Below are 21,868 nucleotides of genomic sequence, written 5' to 3'. Positions count from 1 at the left end.
GTGTGTGTGTGTGTGTGTGTGTGTGTGTGTGTGTGTGTGTGTGAGAGAGAGAGAGAAAATGACGATGCTGTCAGTACTAGTGTAATTGGAGTGGGAATAGAAGTGGGCCCTTTCAGTGTCCCTAGAGGACCTATACAGTAGACTGTCCTCAGAATAACACACACACACACACACACACACACACACACACACACACACACACACACACACACACACACACACACACACAGAGAGAATGTCCTGGTCAGTGTGTCTGAAGTTTCATTTTGCTTTGACCCACAGTGCAGTGGGTATCGTTCACCTGAACATGCACCTGTCAGCTTTCACTTCTAACTGAACTCTTTCTGACGTTTTAACAGCGGGCAACAACCGCAACTCTGGGTGATAAAAATCTCCTAGTGGACGTTCCTGACATCATTACCGTGTGTCCTCCATTGGTCAAACAAAGCGACGCTTGAATTTGATTGGCTAGTATCGCCGGACGATGTAGTCCAAAGATTAAATATTCTCATGTTTTTGGCTTTTCCACTGTCGCATCGTCGCCTGCTATAGTAAAAGTACAATATTTGGATCCAAGATGTAGTGTTGCAAAAGTATAAAAAATAATTGGAAATACTCCAGTAAAGTATAAATACTTCAACATTGTACTTAAGTACATGTACTTAGTTACTTTTAACCACTTGCCCTGATCCAGAAGAGGTTGAGAAGCAATGACGGACGATATAAACAGTACAGTGCCGTACTCTAGGTCACTTGCTATAACAATTTGACCATAAATTCTACGTCTCTCGATGACCTAGAGATTGTGGCTTTTATCACCCCTTTAAAAGAAAGAAAATAAATCACAACCAGAAGGAGATTTGAATTGGACTTCGCTCGTAATGAACAGTGAACGTTTTCAGCCGAATTAATTCAGCAGAAGAGATGTGGAGATAATGGCAAGGTCGCTGTTGAAGTTCCCATGTCCTTGGGAGCTTAGTTTGCTCTGTTTTCCGCAGATGCATTAAGCAGCCAGTGAATACAGTAACATACTGTAAGAGTGCATTTACTCAAGTACTGTACTTAACCAATTTAGGCCGGGTACAAATTATTACGCATTATTTTATGCTTTAACTAATGAAAATCATGAACATTTGTGCAAGTGTTTGAACATTTTGACCCGATTCTTCTATAAGTGTCTTCTAAATCCTTCTATGTCTCTATGTCAGTGGTGCTCAAACTTTTTGAATGTCAAGGACCCCAAAAATGATATGTATTTGGCCACGAACCCCCATCTCAAAATGTTTAGTTCCAGAGACCCCCAGAAGCAACATTTGAGTTACAAATGTTCGCTTTAAAAATACATTCAAAGATTTGCATGCACACATTTTCACGACTTTTCAAAAATAGCAGATCTGCGAGCTTGCAGTGCGGCACTCGGTGCCGCGCTGTGAGCTTGTATATCTGCTATTTTTCAATAGCTATAGTATAAAATTACAAAAATATAAAAAAAGTAAAATAATTCCAGGCCTAAATGTGTCGGGGCAAGACATTGCGCCGTGATTTTTCCCCCCCTACAACATAATCGTCAGGTTTTATGATTATACTTGGAGGAAGATCTTTTTCAAAAAAGTGTACAGAAAGTGTTGAAATTATGTTTTTATGTGGCCACACCCACCTGCTCATTAACTATGCCTTTCAGGAAGTAACCCAAAATACACAGGGAAGACATATTTGCATATTATAACTACACCTTGTTATCTATTAGAGTAATGTTAACTCCATAGACACATACTAAAGTACAAAACTATGGCACCACCTCTTTAAGTACAATTTTGAGTACTGTATGTATTGTTAGACATAAGTAGGGCATAAGTAGTTAAGAAAAAGTGCCTTGTGCGTAATGTACATGTAGTGTTGCAATATCTCAGGTGAGCTCTCAGAACCAGAAGTGTGTAAAGGCTAATAGATACAAGTTGTAATTTGTATATAAGTGAGCAACCAGGATTGCTAGACAGTAGACACTAACCATAAAATGACAGCGGTTGAGTTAGAAACAGCTGCCATGGGTGGAGCTTGTTCCAGACGGAACAGTTGGCATACTCTTGTTTACGAGCAGAAGTGCTGCTGTTAATAACTGTTCCACAACTTGGCAAACAGGGTGTATTGCATACAGGGGTGCTGCACCAAATTCTGGGACCTGGGTACAAGGATTCACTGCGGGCCCTCCATGAATGTTCTTCATAGGGGAGGGGATGTAACTCATTTAGACTGGGAAAACATTATTTTGTGCTTTAACTATTGAAAATAGCAGATCTACAAGCTCGCACTCTCTATTTTTGAAAAACCTTGAAAATTTGTCTTTGAATATTTCAAATCCTTCTAAGGTTTTTTTTTTTTTTTTAAACTATGTTTCTATGTCAGTGGTGCTCAAACTTTTTCATGTGAAGGACCCCCAAAATGACATGTATTTGGCCACGGACACCCATCTCAAAATATTTGGTTCCAGGGACCCCCCAGAAGCAAATTTTAAGTTACAAATGTTCGCTTAAAAATACATATATTCAAAGATTTGCACATATTTTCACGACTCGCTGCGCGGCACTCTGTGCCGTGCTGTATATCTGCTATTTTTCAATAGTTAAAGTATAAAATAATTAACCTCCACCTTAGGCCCTAGTAACTCAGTCCCACTTTCCCCCCCTTGTGACGCCCCTGGGGAGAGCAATATGCAGCCAGGAGACGTGCACAGATATTGGTGTTAATATAACTCTGGGGTCCGTTTTTGCACCTTTTGTATTTTTTGCAACTGGTGCAATGAACCCATAACTGCCCATTGCTAACGAAAGCTCAAGTCAACACAGAAATCTGCAGCTTGTAGATCGGCTATCTTCAAACATTTTGTACTTTTACTTTTGGTGCTTCAAGTACATTTTCATTTTTAAGTATTTGATTCTGTGTAAAAAATAAAATAAAAATGAAAGACGGCCTTAACAAAACGGCAAACTTAATGTTCCTCTTCCCCAGAACCACGTAGACTGGAGATAGGAGACAGACCAATAAAAAAATGGCAGAAATAGAAGTCAGTGTTGTGTCTTGGGTTTTTCCTTATCATCAGGCTCACCCTTTTAGTCTGTTAGCAATACAGTATCACTGATATGTTTCCAACTTCCAAACACATAAATTGCACTGCCGATAAACAACCTTATCGTCCTCATCATAAAAGGATTTCGCTGGGTAGGAAGTTGAACAAGTTGAGCATATTCTGGAACTGAAAGCACGATAAGACATTTGCTGTAAGATATGTTTTGGACTTTTCTGCTTTTATTTATGGTACAGTCAGGGACGTGCTGGCCATTGGGAAAAGCGGGACAACTCCCGAACGGCCGGTTCATTCCCGGCCGGTCCAGGCCGGCCATTAGGAAGAAATTAAACTGTTTGCACAAAAGTAAAAATTAAACTGTTTGCACAAAAGTAGTGAAAACAGCAGATCTACAAGCATACAACGCGTTGTGTGCTTGTAGATCGGCTGTTTTCACTAGTTTAAATCATTTTTAAAATGATAAAATACAAAACAAACGGTTTTGGACATACATGGTTTCCACCCGACAACGACGAAATATAACTCATGTAACTGGCCCACTGGCTTGTCACTTTGTCACAAATCTTTGAGTAGCAGCAGCGCTATAGAGAGAGATCTCTCTCTATAGCGCGTAATGAGGGCCTCTCCAACTCTTTTTCCCGGGCTGAATCAGGGGCCCAGCACGTCCCTGGGTACAGTAGGTAGACAGGAAACTAGGGGATGGGGAGTGACCCGCAGCAAAGATCGTCGGGATCGGAACCCGAACCCGCAACACGCTGTCAGGCATCAGAGCCTATGGTCCATATTTGGACTTCAGCTTTATCTCCTGTGAGGAGAAAAAAAGCAGTTTCAAAAACTGTTGGGTGTCAAGTTTTCCTTCAATCAGGATAGACTGGGATCTTCGTCCAATCATGGTTGAGTGGGGGCTGGCCTTACGCGCACTAAGGCCCGCCTCCACTTGATCATGATTGGAGGAAGGCCCCCGCCTGTCACCTACATGAAAACTGAAACTTAAGTGAAATCACTTACCCTACCTAAGTAAGTAGTTGAAGAAGCTGATGGGGAGGCACAGGCAGTGGTGGAAAAAGCCAATAGAGTCTGATTGCAGACCACGTGGAAACCCAGGAGGCGGATTCTGGGTGTAACGTCATGCAGACAGGCCAATATGAGTGGTTAGAGTTGGCACTCCCAGACTGTGATAGAGAGACGGCCCCATCCAATCACCTGCTAAAGAATGTGAAAAAATGGCCCGCCCCTTACATCGGGTCTGCCCGAGCGATCCCAGATGATGGTAAGCAGAGCGGTATGCAGCCAGGCATACGCACTACTGCCATCATCTGGCGCAGTCAGGTTAACTCACATTTTGTACTAAGTGATAGTATCAATACTGCGATATAGAAATACTCTCTTACAAGTAAAAGTCCGGAATTCAAAATGTACTCGAGTAAAAGTACAAACGTATTGGCATCAAAATGTACTTAAAGTTCCAAAAGTAAAAGTATTCATCACTTAAGTACAGTCTTAAATAAATGTATTTAGTTACTTTACACCACTGGGCACAGGAATTGGAAAGTTCCCAGTTCGATCCCCAGTGTGTTGAAGTGTTCTTGAATCAAGAAACTGAACCCCTAACTGCTCCTATTGACCGGGTTGGTGCCGCGCACGGTTTCCTCTGCCATTGGTGTGTAAATGTGCATGCAAATGGGTGAATGCAATGCTCATTGTAAAGTGCTTTCGAGAAGGGCATTATATACAGTAAATGTACCATTTACTTTTTTTTTTTTTTTTTTTACCATAATTAATGATAATGCCAATAATAATGTGATCCTTTTTTATTAAAGATATGTTTGGGGTATTTTTCTGCCTGTATTGATAGGGGATAATAGAGATAGACAGGAAACAGGGAGAGAGAGATGGGGAGTGACACGCAGCAAAGGTCATCGGGAACGGGATTCAAACCCGCGACACACAGTCAGGCTACACAAAGCCTATAAGTGGTATGCACCTGGACCGCTAAGCCAACAGGCACCCCTTAACAATGTGATTCTGAACAGTTTATTAGTTTGGAGATTACAATGCTGTGTCCCATCTTTATTTAAGTTGATAATGACAAAATACATACCGGTATCATTATTGTTTTTTTTTTATTTACTTTTTTATTCCACAATTTTGTAACCCATTTTTTTGGGGTGGGGGGGGGACATTGGCACAGTCGATAGCGCTGTCGCCTCACAGCTAGAAGGTCCTGGGTTCGATTCCCGCCAGGGGGACACTGTGGGTGCTGGGGGCGTGTTCTCTCCTCTGCGTCATCAGTGCCCACACCCTAGGGTAGGTACCCTCACAAAAACATGCAGTAATCCTGGTCTCTATAATGCCTCCCCCTGGCCAGCCGGGGCGCCTGATGGAGGGGAAAGGAACTGGTTGGAATAACGTGTTCCTTCCATGCGCTACGTCCAACCAGGGAAGCTCCCCCCTGTCATGCACTGAAGGAAGCATGAGCTCAGTTTGGGGCCCTCCCCAGGTTGGCAGAGGGAGAGCAGCGGATTACAGCTTAGGCAATTAGCACTGGGTGAAAAATGGGTTACAAAATTGTGGAATCAAAAAGTAAATAAAAAAAACCCAATAATGATACCGGTATGTATTTTGTCATTATCAACTTAAATAAAGACATATAGCGAAACTATATCGACACATATCAACCTCAAATGTAGTGATAATACCTCCTTTCGTATCTCCTGGTACTGGATGATGTGGCAGAACATTCTGGTAAATGTGCACGTGTGTGCGTGTGCGCGCGTGTGTGGATCCCATTTAGCCCATTGCCTAGGCAACTCTGAGACCGGAGGTAACTTGTCATTGGATCAGACGTGTAAGCGTCAAACCAGGTCGCCATGGTTACGGCTAGTGTCCTAAAACCTCATGGGGAAATAGAAGCACTTTAAGGCTATTGCACACTCTTGTGTTAAGATGAGATCACAAAAGATCTGTATTGAGCCAGCTGGACCAAAGACAGTACAGCAGTTAAAAAGCGATTACAGGGCAAGTAAAATAAAGGAATGTAGATGGAAAGACGTCAAACAACACCAAGGTGGCAAAAAGAAAGAAAATTGTCTGTCTGTCTGACTTGTCTATAATGTTGTTTCCTGTTGAGATTGGCACATTTCACCCAGATTCTTTCCTCTCACTCATGTCACTTTGTCTGTTGACCTCACTCAGCAACGAAATAAACAGAAAATAAACACAAATTTAAATAAAACACATCACAGGAGGCAAGCAGTGACCACCCCATGATGTGCACTGCAATGTAGTGTCAAATGCACTTCATTGCAGGCACTTTTTGAGAGTGAAAAAATAAGAAGACACGTGTGACATGTGTGATCTGGGCAGTTTGGCCCAAGAAATGTGCCAATCTCAACATGAAACAACAGTATGTCTGTCTATCTATAATATTTAATATACAACACTATACACCCTCAGCAGTGCTAGCATAGTGCAAGACAAAGTAAAAGTGGACACAGACAGAAGCGTGCCACAATGAACGGCTTGTTTCCGAGCAATCAGTCCACCGAGCGAGATGAGCGAGCATCACGTGTGTGCCGTGCGTGCCTGTGTGAGTGCATGCATTTCTGTGTGTGTGCGTGCGTGCGTGCTGACTAGATAGGAGCATGTCCTTCAGAGTAACTTTAAACGAGGAATCGGGTGTAGTAATCTAAACCTGATCTTAGTTTAGGTTTCCTCGCAGTGACACTTATCCTCTTAACCTGTCTTACATAAGAATGTTGGCTCTCAGCCACAGGGCAGGCGGGCTTCCCCCCACAGTGACATCACATGGCTCTGTTCTGGGTTCCCTCTGTGATGATTTGGTGAACGTACCAAAGCCAGAATTGATTATATATATATCTTCGTTGTCGGGTGGAAACCTTGTATGTCCAAAATCGTTTGTTTTGTGTTTATCATTTTAAAAATGATTTAAAATAGTGAAAATAGCCGATCTACAAGCACACAAGGCCTCGCGGTGCGAGGCGTTGTGTGCTTGTAGATCGGCTATTTTCACGAGGCCTTGTGTGCTTGTACATCGGCTATTTTCACTAGTCTTGTGCGACAGTCTTGTATGATGAAGCAGGGCTTTAATTTACGAAAAAAACGTACACATTTGAAACTTGGAGATACAAGGTTTCTGCGACAGTGACGATATGCAGATGTGTTTCATACCAGGATATCATTTATGATTTTGTAATTCACTGCCTGAAGGCTTGCTTCCGAGATTCAATTCAAGACTTACATATTGTGTCATATCTCATGACACGCTTATACTGTGTGTACAGTGAAATATTGGTGTGGCGCACGCACGCACGCATGCACGCACGCACACGCGCGCGCACGCACGCACGCACGCAATAACGGCTCCTCATAGCAGCGTTCATAGCCTCTGTAATACAGTTAAGCCTGTGTTATGAGTTGCTAGATCCTTTAAAGCCCTCCGACTTTATTGTGGTTTATGGGCAGGGCTGAGATGACCGGAAACAGAGGGAGAGAGAGGGAGAGGTAGAGAGAACGGGATGGAAATACATCAGACAGCATTACCAGAAGCAATTAACCATGAGGTGTCTTTGTTGTATTCCACTAATTAGGCGTTTGTACTTGCGTGTGTAAGCGCGTGCGTGCGTGCGTGCGTGCGTGCGTGCGTGCGTGCGTGCGTGTGTGTGTGTGTGTGTGTGTGTGTGCGCGCGCGCACGCATGTGTGTGTGAAGAGCAGCGTCCATGTTAATGCCAGGTTAACTCAATACGTTCCACAGTGGTACTTAGCCTAGTTTTTGTCCCATTCCCGTCACTGACGATGTGCCATGCAGTGACATATGCCCTGCCCCGGCAGGTGTGTGCGTAAGTGGGCGGGTCTGTGAATGGGTAGGTAGCTTGTTTGTATCCGACAGAGCAGGTGTGTGTGTGTGTGTGTGCGTGTCATCGCACGGTTCCTAGTTTCCATACTTTTGAGTTGAATGTATGTTGCGTTGCTTGATTTGTGCTCCGCCGCGCGAAGGTGTCACGCTTCGGAAATAGCCAATCAACAAGCTCACAGCCGTGTGTATCGACTATTTTCATGTGTGCGTGAAAACACGTACATGTATATGTGCATGATGCTGTGCAGATTGTGATAGGAGTGTGAGGTTACAGAAAGAGATCTATTACTTCACCGTGGCAGCTGGCCTTAATTACAGCTAACTTTAGACAGAGAGAGGTGGGGGTGGGGGGGTGGTTGGTATGGGTGGGATGGGAGAGAGAGAGAGAAGGATGGATGGAGTTTAATTAAAAGGTCTATTTGAAACTTCTCAATTGTAGAGATGAGTTTTGTGGAATTAAACTCACGTCTTCCTTTACAAATGCTGTCTGAATGCCTAAATCCTGTCTGTCCCTGGTGGATAGATAGATGGATACCTTTATTATCCCAAGAGGGTGAAAATCAGTCGCCCAGAGGCAGCACAGCAGTTAAGGTTACAAAATCACAAGGAAGTACTGTATGAAAAGTACTGTTGTGAACAGCGAAAAAACAAAGCAAAAAAACAAACAAAAAAACAATACAGACGTAGGTAATAATATAAAGTTTCCAGAACAGTCAATGCTACATAAGTACATAAGTGTCTCAACGTTATCACGTTGTAACACAAATAGTAATACTTATAGTACTGTACTAGTTATCAATGCAGTGCCAAACAAAAAAAGTGACCCTATCCATATAGTGTCCATAACAGTCATGCTACATACGTTTCTCAATGTTATTACTCGTCATAACACAAGTTAAATACTTGAATACTACTTAGTGGAAACTGTGTGTGCGTGTGCGTGTGCGTGTGCGCGTGTCTGTGCTTACAAACAACACTGTATATAGAAACATAATGGTCCGACCCTCACCTTTTCAATGATGGCATTTGCCTTTTTTATTTTATTTTTTGTTTATCTTGCCTAATTAGCGGGTTCATGCCTGCCTGAGCTCTGGCCGATGGTGTCTGCCTTTGCTGCTCATTACCCTTTCTGGAGCTGCTGTCAAATGAACGTGGCAGCTCAATCTAACCTCGGTGGCGACCCGCACGTCCAGAATGAGAGGCTCCACCGAGCGGCATGCACTCTTTATTACAGCTAGCCAACGATTCAACTAAGCTATCATCAAGGGGCCTCTACCAAGCTAATTGAAATACCATGCTGTTCTTTCTGTCACTGTCTTTCTCTCTCTCTCTCTCTCTCTCTCTCTCTCTCTGTAGTTCTGGATGTCAGCCCTAGCCACCACCATCCCAGTGCCCTGCGGAGCATTCATGCCAGTCTTTGTCATCGGTAAGCGGACCCTGCATGAGCAGAAAGTGTGCAAAAGAAGTCCAAGACTAGTTATAGGCATATCCAGGGTTTGAAAAAAAAAAAGAAAATGAGTGGAGTGGACATTTTCTTGAGCTACTTCTAAGACAAGTAGTGAAAATAGCCATCTACAAGCTCACACGGCTATGTGTGCTATTTTTGTATTTAAATATTCTTTACATTAAGAAAAATAATAATAACGTAATTTATTTGGGATTATATTGTGATATTACCACGTGTCACACGTGCATTCAGGGTGTCGCACCAAATTCTGGGCCCTGGGTACAAGGAATCACTGCGGGCTTGTGCTTTAAAATATCAGAAATACAAGCTCACAACGTGGCACCGAGTGCGACGCTGCGAGCTTGTAGATCTGCTATTTTTTAGAAATTTGTGAAATACTTTTTTGAGGTTTTTTGAAAAACCTATGTTTCTATGTCAGTGGTGCATCAAACTTTTTCATGTGAACGACCACCAAAATGTTATGTATTTGACCACGGACCCCCATCTCAAAATATAGTTCTGGGGTCCCCCCCAGAAGCAAAATGTTCGCTTAAAATGATGATTCAATGATTAGCACACATTTTCACGACTTTTCAAAAATGTCAGATCTACAAGCTCGCAGCGCGGCACTCTGTGCCGCACTGTGAGCATGTATATCTGCTATTTTTCAATAGTTAAAGCATCAAATAATGAAGGACCCTACACCATGGGCCCTAGTAACTCAGTCCCACTTTTCCCCCCCTTGTGACGCCCCTGCGTGCATTCTAGGCGCAGCGTTCGGCCGCCTGGTGGGGGAGAGCATGGCAGCCTGGTTCCCCGATGGCATCAACACAGATGGCACCATCTACCCCATAGTGCCCGGAGGCTACGCTGTCGTGGGTGAGCTACACACACACACACACGTAATGTATGTCCCGGGTCTTGCGGGACAGTCCAGAAATTGGACCGTCTGTCTCACATACTGCAAAACGGCACAATGTCCTGCAAATCAAAGACAAAAGGGATTTCTTTTCACTATAATAAGACATTCATGTGAAGCATACTGTACCATACCATTCTCTCAGTTACACACCGTTGGATGGAGAAACACGGCGCTCTTGCGCACCGAGACGAGATCAGTCTCGGAGAATTTGTATCATGACGAACAGGAGAAGTCTACTCGTTGTTTTTGTCCCATACGTCAGTGGTTTTCTACCCTAGACCATTTTTCAAGGGTTTGAAAACTCTCCATTAATAATCCAATAATGAATCAAGCTTTTGGCCAAGCAGAGAAAAAGGCCACTCTGTGAAAAACATAAACAGGAAGTGGACGGAGATGCGGTTTTTCGACGACGTAATTTCTTATGTTCCGCTTCCGCTGTGATTAATTTTTTTTGTGACCAGCACCATCTGCTGCTAACTTGTGATACATTTGAAAAACAGTCAAAACTCGTCAAGGGCAGGGCTTATAAAATTAACTCGTCAAGACTCGTCAATGTGGGGGCGCCCGCTGGCCTGCTACTTGGGCATGGATGCGGCGTCGCCGGTTCGATTCCCGATCCGGGCGACTTTTGCCGTGTGTCGCACCCCATCTCTCCCCTGTTTCCTGTCGTTCTGCTGTACTATCAATGTCGATAAAGGCATAAAAGTCTTTTAAAAAAGACTCGTCAATGGAGGAGGCACGGTGGAGCAGTCTGTAGCGCTGTCGCCTCACAGCTAGAAGGTCCTGGGTTTGATTCCCCCCCGGCGTGTTCTCTCCTCCGCGTCATCAGTGCCCATACTAGGTGGGGTTGGCAAAAGGGCCTTTCTGTGAGGAATTTTCATGATCTCCCTGTGTCCCCTAGGGTAGGTACCCTCACAGAAAACATGCAGTAATCCTGCGCTACGTCCAGCCAGGGAAACTCCCCCCTGTCAGGTGAAAAGAAGCGACTTGGACTCCTCATGCATAGAATAGAAGGAAGCATGAGGTCAGTCTGTTGCTCTCCCCAGGTTGGCAGAGGGAGAGCAGTGCCCAGGATTATGAGACAATTGACACTGGGTTAAAATGGGTTACAAAATCGTGAAGATAAAAATAAAAAAAGATTTGTCAATGGCAATAAATGAGATAACGGCTGATCTTGCAAACCACTTCACGAATCAGTGCCACATCTCTAGTGCCCTGGTGAGTCAGTTTTGCTTACTTGCTTAAGTGCTTTTGATTTCACCATGACTACATCCTTGATTAATGCTCCTGCTTGAGCAAAAACATTTAAGACTTATCTTTATTTCTCTTAGCAGGGCAGCGACGCTGCCAGTCTAATGCTATCAATGTTAGTCTGCAAGGTAAGCTGGCAGACAAAATGAGACATTAGAGGAAGTGAGTCACAAGCACAAAATGGCAAAATAACATTGTGGTCTAGACACAACAACCGGGCCAGACTCAGCAATAGAGCTCACACAATATCACGGTAGGTTCAGAATGTTCAAAATGGACCCGCATCTCAAAATATTTAGTTCCAGGGACCACCCAGAAGCAAAATTTGAGTTACAAACGTTCGCTTTGAAAATACATATATTCAAAGATTTGCACACATTTTCACGACTTTTTCAAAAATAGCAGATATACAAGCTTGCAGCGCTGCACTCGGTGCCGCGCTGTGAGCTTGTAGGCCTATATCTGCTATTTTTCACTGGTTAAAGCATTCAATAATTCTAGGTCCTAAACCATTGAGATAGAAAGAGTTGCGTCATCTCTGTTCACTAAAGGGCCAAATAGTTTACATCAATTCTGTGAATGTACTATAACGAATGCCATATAATATTCAAAACCAATGTACAGTTCATTTGTAATCCGTTTCGGTGTGCTGCAGAGATAGCAAGAAAAAGCAGAATGCCAAAGTGATGCTTGCCATTGGGCGACCAATAAATCCAAACACTTTTGTCGAATCTCACAATGTGTCTCTCACAATATAGTGTTAATCTGACCACTATTTCTATCTCAAAGGTTTCCTGTTGGTCAGTGTTTTTCTTTTATATCTTTTCATGTCAAGCACCCCCAAATTGACATGTATTTGGCTGCAGACCCCCATTTCAAAATAATTTGTGCCAGGAACCCCCATAACGGAAGACTTGTCTTTTGTTATGGCAAAATCTCCCCAAAGGACACCTGGTTCTTAATAGTGAGAATCCCTGGTTGAAGAACCTAGTGCTGTAGGTGTACGCACAGAACTATCAGACAGCAGTGTCAGATGCAATAAGTTGCAAGCCTGGCTAACGCCAAGAAGACCCCTCCCCAGCCCTCATCTCCCAGCCCTATAACCATGTTAGCGCCGGGTCATATTGATGTTTCATCGCTAATGAGACGCAATATGATTCCCCTGCTAGTGTGGCGAGTGTGCACTGATTAGGCTGCTGTTTTCCTGGGGGGGGGCGCTGACATTATTGCCGTGGCTGTTGTTGTGTTGTGTTGTTTCTTGTTATTTCACTGATGACTCACCCCCTTCCCAGGCTCATGCTCGGTGATGAGCCTCTGTCCTCCTCCTCCCGCGGGGGCAGATGGAGTGAGCTCGTCCAAGAGTGTCCACTTAAGAGCATGTGGAGGGCGCATTAGCATTTAGCTGTGACAGATCGGCCTCCGTACAGAGGCTTAACCCGTTCAGAACGGGTACACTTTATGGTGTGTCGTTGTTTTATGCTTTAACTATTGAAAAATAGCAGATCTACAAGCTCACAGCGCGGCACCGAGTGCGGCAGAATCTGGTCAAAATAGTTAATTTTGACCCGATTCTATAAGTGTCTTTTGAAACCTTCTAAGATTTTTTTGAAAAACCTGTGTTTCTATGTCAGCAATCTGGCTAGCCATCGCCAAAGAAAAGGTCCCTTTCACTTAACTGGAGCTCAGTTAGTCTGTTCTTGAGAGACTACTATGTCAGTGGTTCTCAAACTTTTTCATGTGAAGGACCCCCAAAATTATATTTATTTGGCCACGGACCCGCATCTCAAAATATTTAGTTCCAGGGACCACCCAGAAGCAAAATTTGAGTTATAAACGTTCGCTTTGAAAATACATATATTCAAAGATTTGCACACATTTTCACGACTTTTTCAAAAATAGCAGATATACAAGCTCGCTGTGAACTTGTATATCTGCTATTTTTCACTGGTTAAAGCATTCAATAATTGTAGGTCCTAAATGGGTTTTAATTAAGTTAGCAGTGAGAAACAATAACAGTTTCTGTAGCCTCTAACCCACTGCCTACTCCCTCTCTGTCTGGCTCCCTCTGTCTGGCTATCTGCTCCACCCTCCATCCCTCCCTCCCTCCCTCCCTTCCTCCCTCCCTTCCTTCCTCCCTTCCTTCCTTCCTTCCTTCCTTCCTTCCTTCCTTCCTTCCTTCCTTCCTTCCTTCCTTCCTCCCTCTTTCTTTCTTTCTTTCTTTCTTTCTTTCTTTCTTTCTTTCTTTCTTTCTTTCTTTCTTTCTTTCTTTCTTTCTTTCTCTCGCTCTTATTGTCGTGCACTTGCTGTTTTCTACTTTTTTCCCCATTCAGCGCGCATTTGATTCTGTCTCTTGCAGTGAGAGAACCCCTGCCTCTTTGTGAGCTACCCTCTCTCTCTCTCTCTCTCTCTCTCTCTCTCTCTCTCTCTCTCTCTCTCTCTCTCTCTCTCTGTAGTGTTGCTCTCCTTATTGCTTTTTTCTAAATGAAACTGTTGGTACAGGAAAAGAAAGGGACTGTGAACACTCGAGGCCAACATCATTAGCCGAGGGAGCAGGCTGTAAACTGGTTGATGGGCATATTGTGGAGCGTAATTTTGAATGTTCTGTTTGAATGAACATTTTGATGAACTGACACTGTTAGCATTAGAGACATAAAATGTACCAGGGAATGGATAACGGGCTGTCGATTAGGGATGTACCGATACCACTTTTTTGCTGACCGAGTACAAGTACGAGTACTTCATTTTGAGTAATCGCCGATACCGAGTACCGATACGAGTACAATTAATAATACAAAATGTCTTTAAATTACGTTTTTTTTTTTTTTTATCAGATGTTCCTCACTTTCTGGCTGTATATAACACATTAAATTGCATTGCTTTCCCAGAACATGGCACAAATGCCACACATTTCACTTTTTTTTAGGTTTAGCCCATGGAAATTCCTGTACTGTGCATGATCTTCTAGATCTGCTATGCTCAAACATTTTGTATTTTTACTTTTGATACTTTAAGAGAGAGAGAGAAAGGCGAAGTGGCGGAACACACAGGGTACTCGGGCGCTTTGTGAGCAGTATCGGACGAGTACCGATACCGCAAAATAGGCCGGTATCAGGGCGAGTACCGATACCACGAGTACCGATACCGCATCCCTACTGTCGATGTAGTGCAGTGGTTCTCAACCTTTTCAGGCCGCGACCCCCCAAATAATCATATTTTAACTGGGGACCCCCCACCCTGACGAGCACTAAGAGTTGAGGCATTCCATTTTGTATAACACGGTTCTATTGTGAAAATAGCAGATCTACATGCTCACAACGCCTATTTTCTAAATTTCTGCCTCTAATATTTGACAATTTGGCCAATGTTTAATTTGTCATTTCAGAGGTGTTAAAAAGTCCTTAAATTGTCACTTTAGAAATGTGCAGATACTCCTCTATACATTTAAACGTTATGTTGGTTTGTTTACTGTAGAGTGAGAATACACTGCAGCACATAAAGTTAATCATCTGGGGACCCCCCCAAAATAATTTGGGGACCCCTCTGGGTGTCCCGACCCACAGGTTGAGAACCACTGATGAAGTGGAATACATCCATAAATCTAATTTTCTCCCCTCCCCTCCCCTCTAGGTGCGGCGGCCCTGTCGGGGGCGGTCACCCACACGGTGTCCACGGCGGTCATCGTGTTTGAGCTGACGGGTCAGATCTCCCACATCCTGCCGGTGATGATCGCCGTGATCCTGGCCAACGCCGTGGCGCAGTCGCTGCAGCCCTCGCTGTACGACTCCATCATCAGGATCAAGAAGCTGCCCTACCTCCCCGAGCTGGGCTGGGGACACCACGAGTATGTACCCTATACCGTACCGTACCGTATAGCACACTGCAATGCACTACAATACTCTACACTAGTAGCAGCTCTATTTCCCAGAGCTGGGCAGGGGACACCACGAGTATGTACCCTACCGTACCGTACAGCACATGCACTGCAATGCACTACACCACTGTTTCCCAAGAACTGGGTTGGGACCGATTTGTGGGTCGCAGACAGATTTGTATGGGTCCCTTAATTTTTGGTTTCCTTCATTCTGTTTTTAATAGTTATAACATTTTCAGAAAGCATTCCCAAAAAAGCATCATTTTTCATGGATTAAAAAACAAATTCAATGATCTTTTCAGTAATTTCATGAAGAAATCAAAGAAAAATCTAAGAAATTCCATAAATTAGAACACAAAATGTTTAAGAAGTAGTGAAAATAGCCGTTGTGAGCTTGTAGATCTGCTGTTTTCACTAGTTTGGGTCCCGGGCAAATGTCTCTTTTGGGTCACAGGCTAAAAAGTTTAGGAACCACTCCACTACACCAGTGGTATCAAGGTCCATTATTTATTGTCCATTTGAGCCACGGACCACCTTTTGATGAGATGTAACCTCTTAGACCAAAAACGTACAACTAGAATATGTTGTTGTCGTTGGATAAGATTTTGTCCACATTTCCATGCTGTATTGATGGTGGTACCATGGGACAGATAACAGGGAAATGTTGATCAAAATAACATTTCTTCTACATTCTCTAATATAGTGTAGACAATAAAATAAAATAAAAAAGGTTCCAAACATAGTCTGGCTCTGAATAGCCAACATAAATGAATAAAGTGGTTAAAATGATTGTGATGCTAAATTAACTACTTTTGCTGGGGATATTAAATAAATATTTGAATAACTGAGACCTAATCTGCTGTGGGCAATACAATACAACGCAGCGCAGCGCAGCGCAGCGCAGCGCAGCGCAAAATGTTTTTAATTAGTTGGTACTACAGCAGAACTTACAGTACTACTAAAAATTTCCCACACCCGGTTGTTGAAGTTGCAAACGGAGACCGGGACAAATGTGTCAAAGAGTGCTGGGTGACTTGGAAGTGTATGTTTGGACATAGTCATTAGGCGCGTGCTGTACATTCGCCACACAGTCCTGGGGAAATTGGAGAGGTATTGTAGGACACACTGCTGCAAATGTTTCAGATAAGCCTTGGGGAAGCTGGAAGGGGTTATGGACATGGTGCTGTGCAGTCTGTGCGGGGGAAGTCGAGAGGGGGAGTGTAGCTCAGTGGCTTCCAAATGGTGTGCCAAGGCACACTGGTGAGACAAGTCCAGGTATGCCATGGGGTTTTCTGACAACTAACACTTTACCGTTGCAATACAACCTCACTACGTTCTGATGCAAAATAGGGTCCTGAGTGCCCAATCTTTAAGGATTTCCTCACAGCTAATTTGTTTTCCTAGGTGTTGGTCTAATACATGTCATGTGCAGCCAGGTGACGGTTACCTTATACAAGCAGTGTAAAATACATTAATTACAGTTGTTTTGACCGTAGCCATGCCATCTGTATGCAGTGTAGAAGTAGCTAAAATGTGGTTAAGACTATCCAGTTGCGTGATTAATGATGTTTTGTAAACATTCTCGAGTAATAATTAGAGAGGCGAAGGTAAATGTCTGGGCATTGTAATTGCTTTGTGCGTTACACAGCCGATGGCTATTCGGTGTGCATCAGTTAATCATGCTGACATGGAGCCAAATATAGTGATTTAATGGAAGTCACTACACTCACAGGGCTCTGGTCTAGTTGAAGGAGGGACTGGGTACTTTACGTGACCTCTGTTTCAGCTGGACCGTTGAGGGAGCGAAACCTGTTTCTTCCCCAGGAGAAGCCTTCTGAGATTGAGAGTGTTATTGGACAATGACACAGGTCATTTCATCGGCGTGGAAAAACTAAGCATGCACATAATATACCTGGATTTAGAAAGCCATTAACGAAAGATTGAATATGCTGTAGGGTCTTGAAAGCAAAGTATTACAGGACATTTAGGCGTGCAAAATAACATCATCAGTATTACACGGACATTGGTGTAGTTAATGATGCAGCTGAACGATGACTATGGTGTTAACTTACTTTAGACATACTTTATACTGCGGCAAATGCTGTTCATAGAATGGACCTCTATGGAGCTGTATGGATCCATCTTCCTTTAAAACAAGGGTCTTCAACAGGGGGTCCGGGACCCCTAGGGGGTCCTCAGAGTTTCTACAGGGGGGTCCTCCAAATCTTTGTGTGATAGAAACTTTTTTCTCCTTTTTTATATTAACAACTTTAGAACTTTAGTGAAAGGTCAGGTTTAGTAAGTATTGATGGTTCAAGTGGTTAAATATCTGAAAACACAAATTGATATGAATCCAAAATACACTGATGATTGTGCTGTCAAAACTATATGGAATCTATGTACAGGTTGTGGGGGTCCCTGCTTCATATTTTGCTCAACTAATAAGGGGTCCTTGGCCTGAAAACGTTGAAGACCCCTGCCATAAAACCTTAATGTCAAACTAATAAGGGGTCCTTGGCCTAAAAACGTTGAAGACCCCTGCCATAAAACCTTAATGTGTGTGCGTGTGTGTGTCGGCGTGTTAACAGGCTACAGTGTCTGTTGCTGTCGTCTTGTTCATACCCGCCTCACCCATCCTCTTTATTAAAACGAAACGACAGCACTCTTGCATTTGAACTGTTTGGAACAACTGCTTATATTTACTGTAGATGTGTTCGTTAGGCGTTGCCTAGAGGACACAAGACTCGATCATGCACACATTGGAGCACAATCAAAAGTAAAGGGTGTCGTCTCTGCAGCCTGTTCATCATTCCACATCCCTGTCGAGCAGACACCTCGTATCCCCAAGTTTCAAATTTGTACATTTTCTTGTAAAGTAAAGCCCTGCTTCATCATACAAGACTGTCACGCAAAATTTGTGAAAATAGCAGATCTACAAGCACACACGCCTCGCTTCTTCACTAGTTTAAATCATTTTTAAAATGATGAATACAAAACGAACGGTTTTGGACATAGAAGGTTTCCAACTGACAACAACGTTCATCATACCTTCCCTCAGTAGTGCTCTCTGCCCCTCTCTCTCTCTCTCTCTCTCTCTCTCTCTCTCCTTCCCTCTGAAACTTCAATAACCATGGCGACTGAGCCCTGCGCCATCCAGAGTCCTGGCCATCCGCTCCTCTCTCGCTCGGCTGTGGCCCTTTTCTCTCCTCATTATCTGACTGCTCCTGCATGCGTGGCCTTTAGATCCATGCCCTCACACCTCTCCTTTCTTGTTCATGTGCTGCACGCACTCACGCACGCATGCAGGTACTGTAGCTGACTGGATTCCCAACGGCTCAATCGCGCTAAAGTATATACTGTATTTTCCCCATATGTTAGATAGACAAAGAATAGGGATGCTGGTTGATACGGCTGGGGTTGGATTCGGGTACCTCCAACTTGGTCTCTTTTCAACGACAACGCAAGGAGAGAAGTTCAATGAGTCCGAGTTTATCTCTAATTGCGCAGTACATAATGAGTCTGTTCGGAGTCCTTGTGTATCAGAGAGATTTAATCGGCTGAGCGCATCAGAGAAACTCTCCCTTACGACAATGTACTGTATCTGTGTGTATGAGCGAGAGAGAGACACACACACACACACACACACACACACACACACACACACACACATACACACACACACACACACACACACACACACACACACACACACACACACACACACACACACGCACGCGCACACAGACACACACACAGACAGACACACACAGACACGCGCAAAGGTTACATGAACCCTATAGGTTTTCGCTGGGCTGTTGCGTAATGTCTCATTAACCTGTAGAACATACTAAGTTACAGACCTTACACAACTGGTCTCCCACTGTACAGTACATGTCTGGATGCAGACACAGTCCCACAAGGTCTCTGAGGACATATTAACCGCTTAAACCCGGTTTACAGTACAGTAGTTGACTTTTTTTTCACTCTACATACATCTCAAAGCAGAAAATAGTGGATGTACCAAGCTCACAATGCATCACATGGTGTGCCGCGTTGTTGAACTTGGAGATCTCTTATACCGCCACTGTGGGGAATGTTGGTATAGAGGCTTGCAATGTCAAGCGTGACCAGTAGACAATCTGAGGGTATCCTAATACCGTTGATCAAATCTACGGAGTCTCTAGTGTAAGAAGAAAGAGATAGGAAAGAGGTTTAAGGCAGCTAATGGTCTATTGCACTGGTTCTCAAACACTGGGTCGGAACCCATTTGTGGGACACAGACACATTTTAATGGGTCCCTTAATTTTTGGTTCCCTACATTTTGTTTTTAATTATTATTATTTCAAAACATTTTCAAAAAATGATGAAAAGAAACTTTTTTCCAACTCATTTCATGAATAAATACAATTAAAATTGAAGAAATTCCATATATTAGAAAACAAATGATTAAGAAGTAGGGCACGAAGCGACGCATTGATCTGCTGTTTTCACTAGTTTGGGTCCCGGGCAAATGTCTAATTTCTCTTTTCGGTCACGGGCTGAAAGGTTTGAAAACCACTGGCCTGCAGGGAGCTAAGACACTTCCCTCGCTTCTCTAGCTAGACTGAATGAAATGCAAATGACCAAAGTCTCCAAACGCTGTCTAGAAGTTGCTAGTGTGTAACAACAATTTAATTGCTGAGAGGAAAACGCCAGGAGTTCCCTACCAGGGAGAGGCAATCAATGCACATATCACATTACCTCCCCTGGAACTCGAGGTAGGAAACATCCAGATAATAATTAGGTTGCGGCCAGTGTTGTTTTTGACAGCAAAGTTTGATTTAGTTTTAGTCATAGTCTTTTGAATAAAATGTCATTTAGTATTAGTCATACTATAGTCACCTGAAAAGTATTTGTTTTAGTCTAATTTTAGTCGACTAAATATCATTAGATTTGAGGCGACTAAATCTACAGTTGATTTAGTCAACTGAAATGTATTTTGGCAGGCCTTGATGGCATCGTAATGACTGATTTTACACTTGGTTGTGTGCTGAAAATAGCCGATCTACAAGCTCACAACGCGTCGCGCTGCGACGCGTTGTCAGCTTGTAGATTGGCTATTTTCAGCACGCAACAGCTGAGAGCAACCAAACATAAAATTACCCTCTTCTCCTCTAGTCCCTCCCTAATGTTTCAATCTAGTTTTTATTTTGTTGACCAAATTGTCAATATACTGTATTTAGTCTTAGTTTTAGTCATCACAGCTTAGTTTTTATTTAGTTTTCGCCAGTGAAAAAAACACAGTTGACAAACAGTTTTCATCATAGTTTTAGTCGACAAAATAAACTTTTGGTTGCGGCCCAAAAGAAAAATACACTGAATATAGATTATACGGAACACCGTGGGTGAATAAATAGGTGGCTAAACAGCAGAATGTGCTGAACTGCATTTCTGCCCTAGGTGTAATCTAAAAATGTAATTTCCATTACCCCAACACAGTCAGTCACACACACACACACACACACACACACACACACAGACACACACACACACACAGACACACACACAGATCCAAGCTGTTTTGTGTTTTTTGATGAATGCCGACTGGAAGAGCTCCATCTCACTCCCCCACACTCTCACACTCCCCTCACTCTGGGCTTGCTTAGCCAAGAAGGAAGGAACACTTGTGTAACGCCTCGCTGTGCACACACATACAGCGCATGCACCCACGCACTCACAGAGATGACTTCTGAATTATATCATCTTAACACGGATCCCTCTCGATCAAATTCTAAATTCTCTCCTGCCTCTTTCTAATTCGTAACCGCTGGACTGATTCGAAGATACGAGTGCCCAATGTGCAGAGTTTGGGTTATGCGCCGTGCACACGCACAGTGTGTCAGGGATGGAAAGCAACTTTGTACTTGGCATCAGTGGCGGAAAAAGTTCTCTAATGTTTTACCTAAGTAAAAGTATCAATACTGCAATATAGAAATACTCTATCACAAGTAGAAGTACGGAATAAAACATGTACTTGAGTAAAAGTGCAAAAGTATTGGTATCAATAAGTACTTAAAGTACCAAAAGTAGAAAGTGCTAAATGTTTGAAAATAGCAGAAGTTTTCAAATAAATGTAGTGGAGTAAAAGTACAATATTTGGATCCGAGATGTAGTGGAGTAGAGGTAAAAGTATTGGAAATTGGAAATACTCAAGTAAAGTACAAAAGCCTCCAAATTGTACTTAAGTACAGTATTTAAGTAAATGTACTTAGTTACTTTACACCACTGCTTGCCATACAGTACCTGCAGCAGGTGGACCCACAGCGAGCACGCACACACACACACACACACACACACACACACACACACACACACACACACACACCACACACACACACGTAGCTTAGTCTACTCGGTCCGCTTGCTTGCACGTCCCGTC

General features: G+C 43.3%; 1 protein-coding gene across 1 annotated transcript in view; it reads left to right on the top strand.

Annotated features, from left to right (window-relative positions):
* Positions 1-21,868, top strand: part of LOC308290470 (chloride channel protein 2-like) — a gene marked incomplete at its 3' end in the record, with an annotated part of 240,980 nt that overhangs the window by 171,486 nt on the left and 47,626 nt on the right. Inside the window, exons 13-15 of the mRNA XM_080732317.1 lie at positions 9,316-9,385; positions 10,175-10,285; positions 15,207-15,420. Of these exons, the coding sequence (XP_080588443.1) occupies positions 9,316-9,385; positions 10,175-10,285; positions 15,207-15,420 (395 nt within the window). The remainder of the gene's footprint in view (positions 1-9,315; positions 9,386-10,174; positions 10,286-15,206; positions 15,421-21,868) is intronic.

The sequence above is a fragment of the Nannobrachium achirus genome (assembly GCF_963921795.1).
Source record: "Nannobrachium achirus genome assembly, chromosome: 8".
In the NCBI taxonomy this organism is placed as follows: domain Eukaryota; kingdom Metazoa; phylum Chordata; class Actinopteri; order Myctophiformes; family Myctophidae; genus Nannobrachium; species Nannobrachium achirus.
The sequence above is the reverse complement of the archived record's forward strand: the minus strand, read 5'-3'. Positions and strand labels throughout refer to the sequence as shown.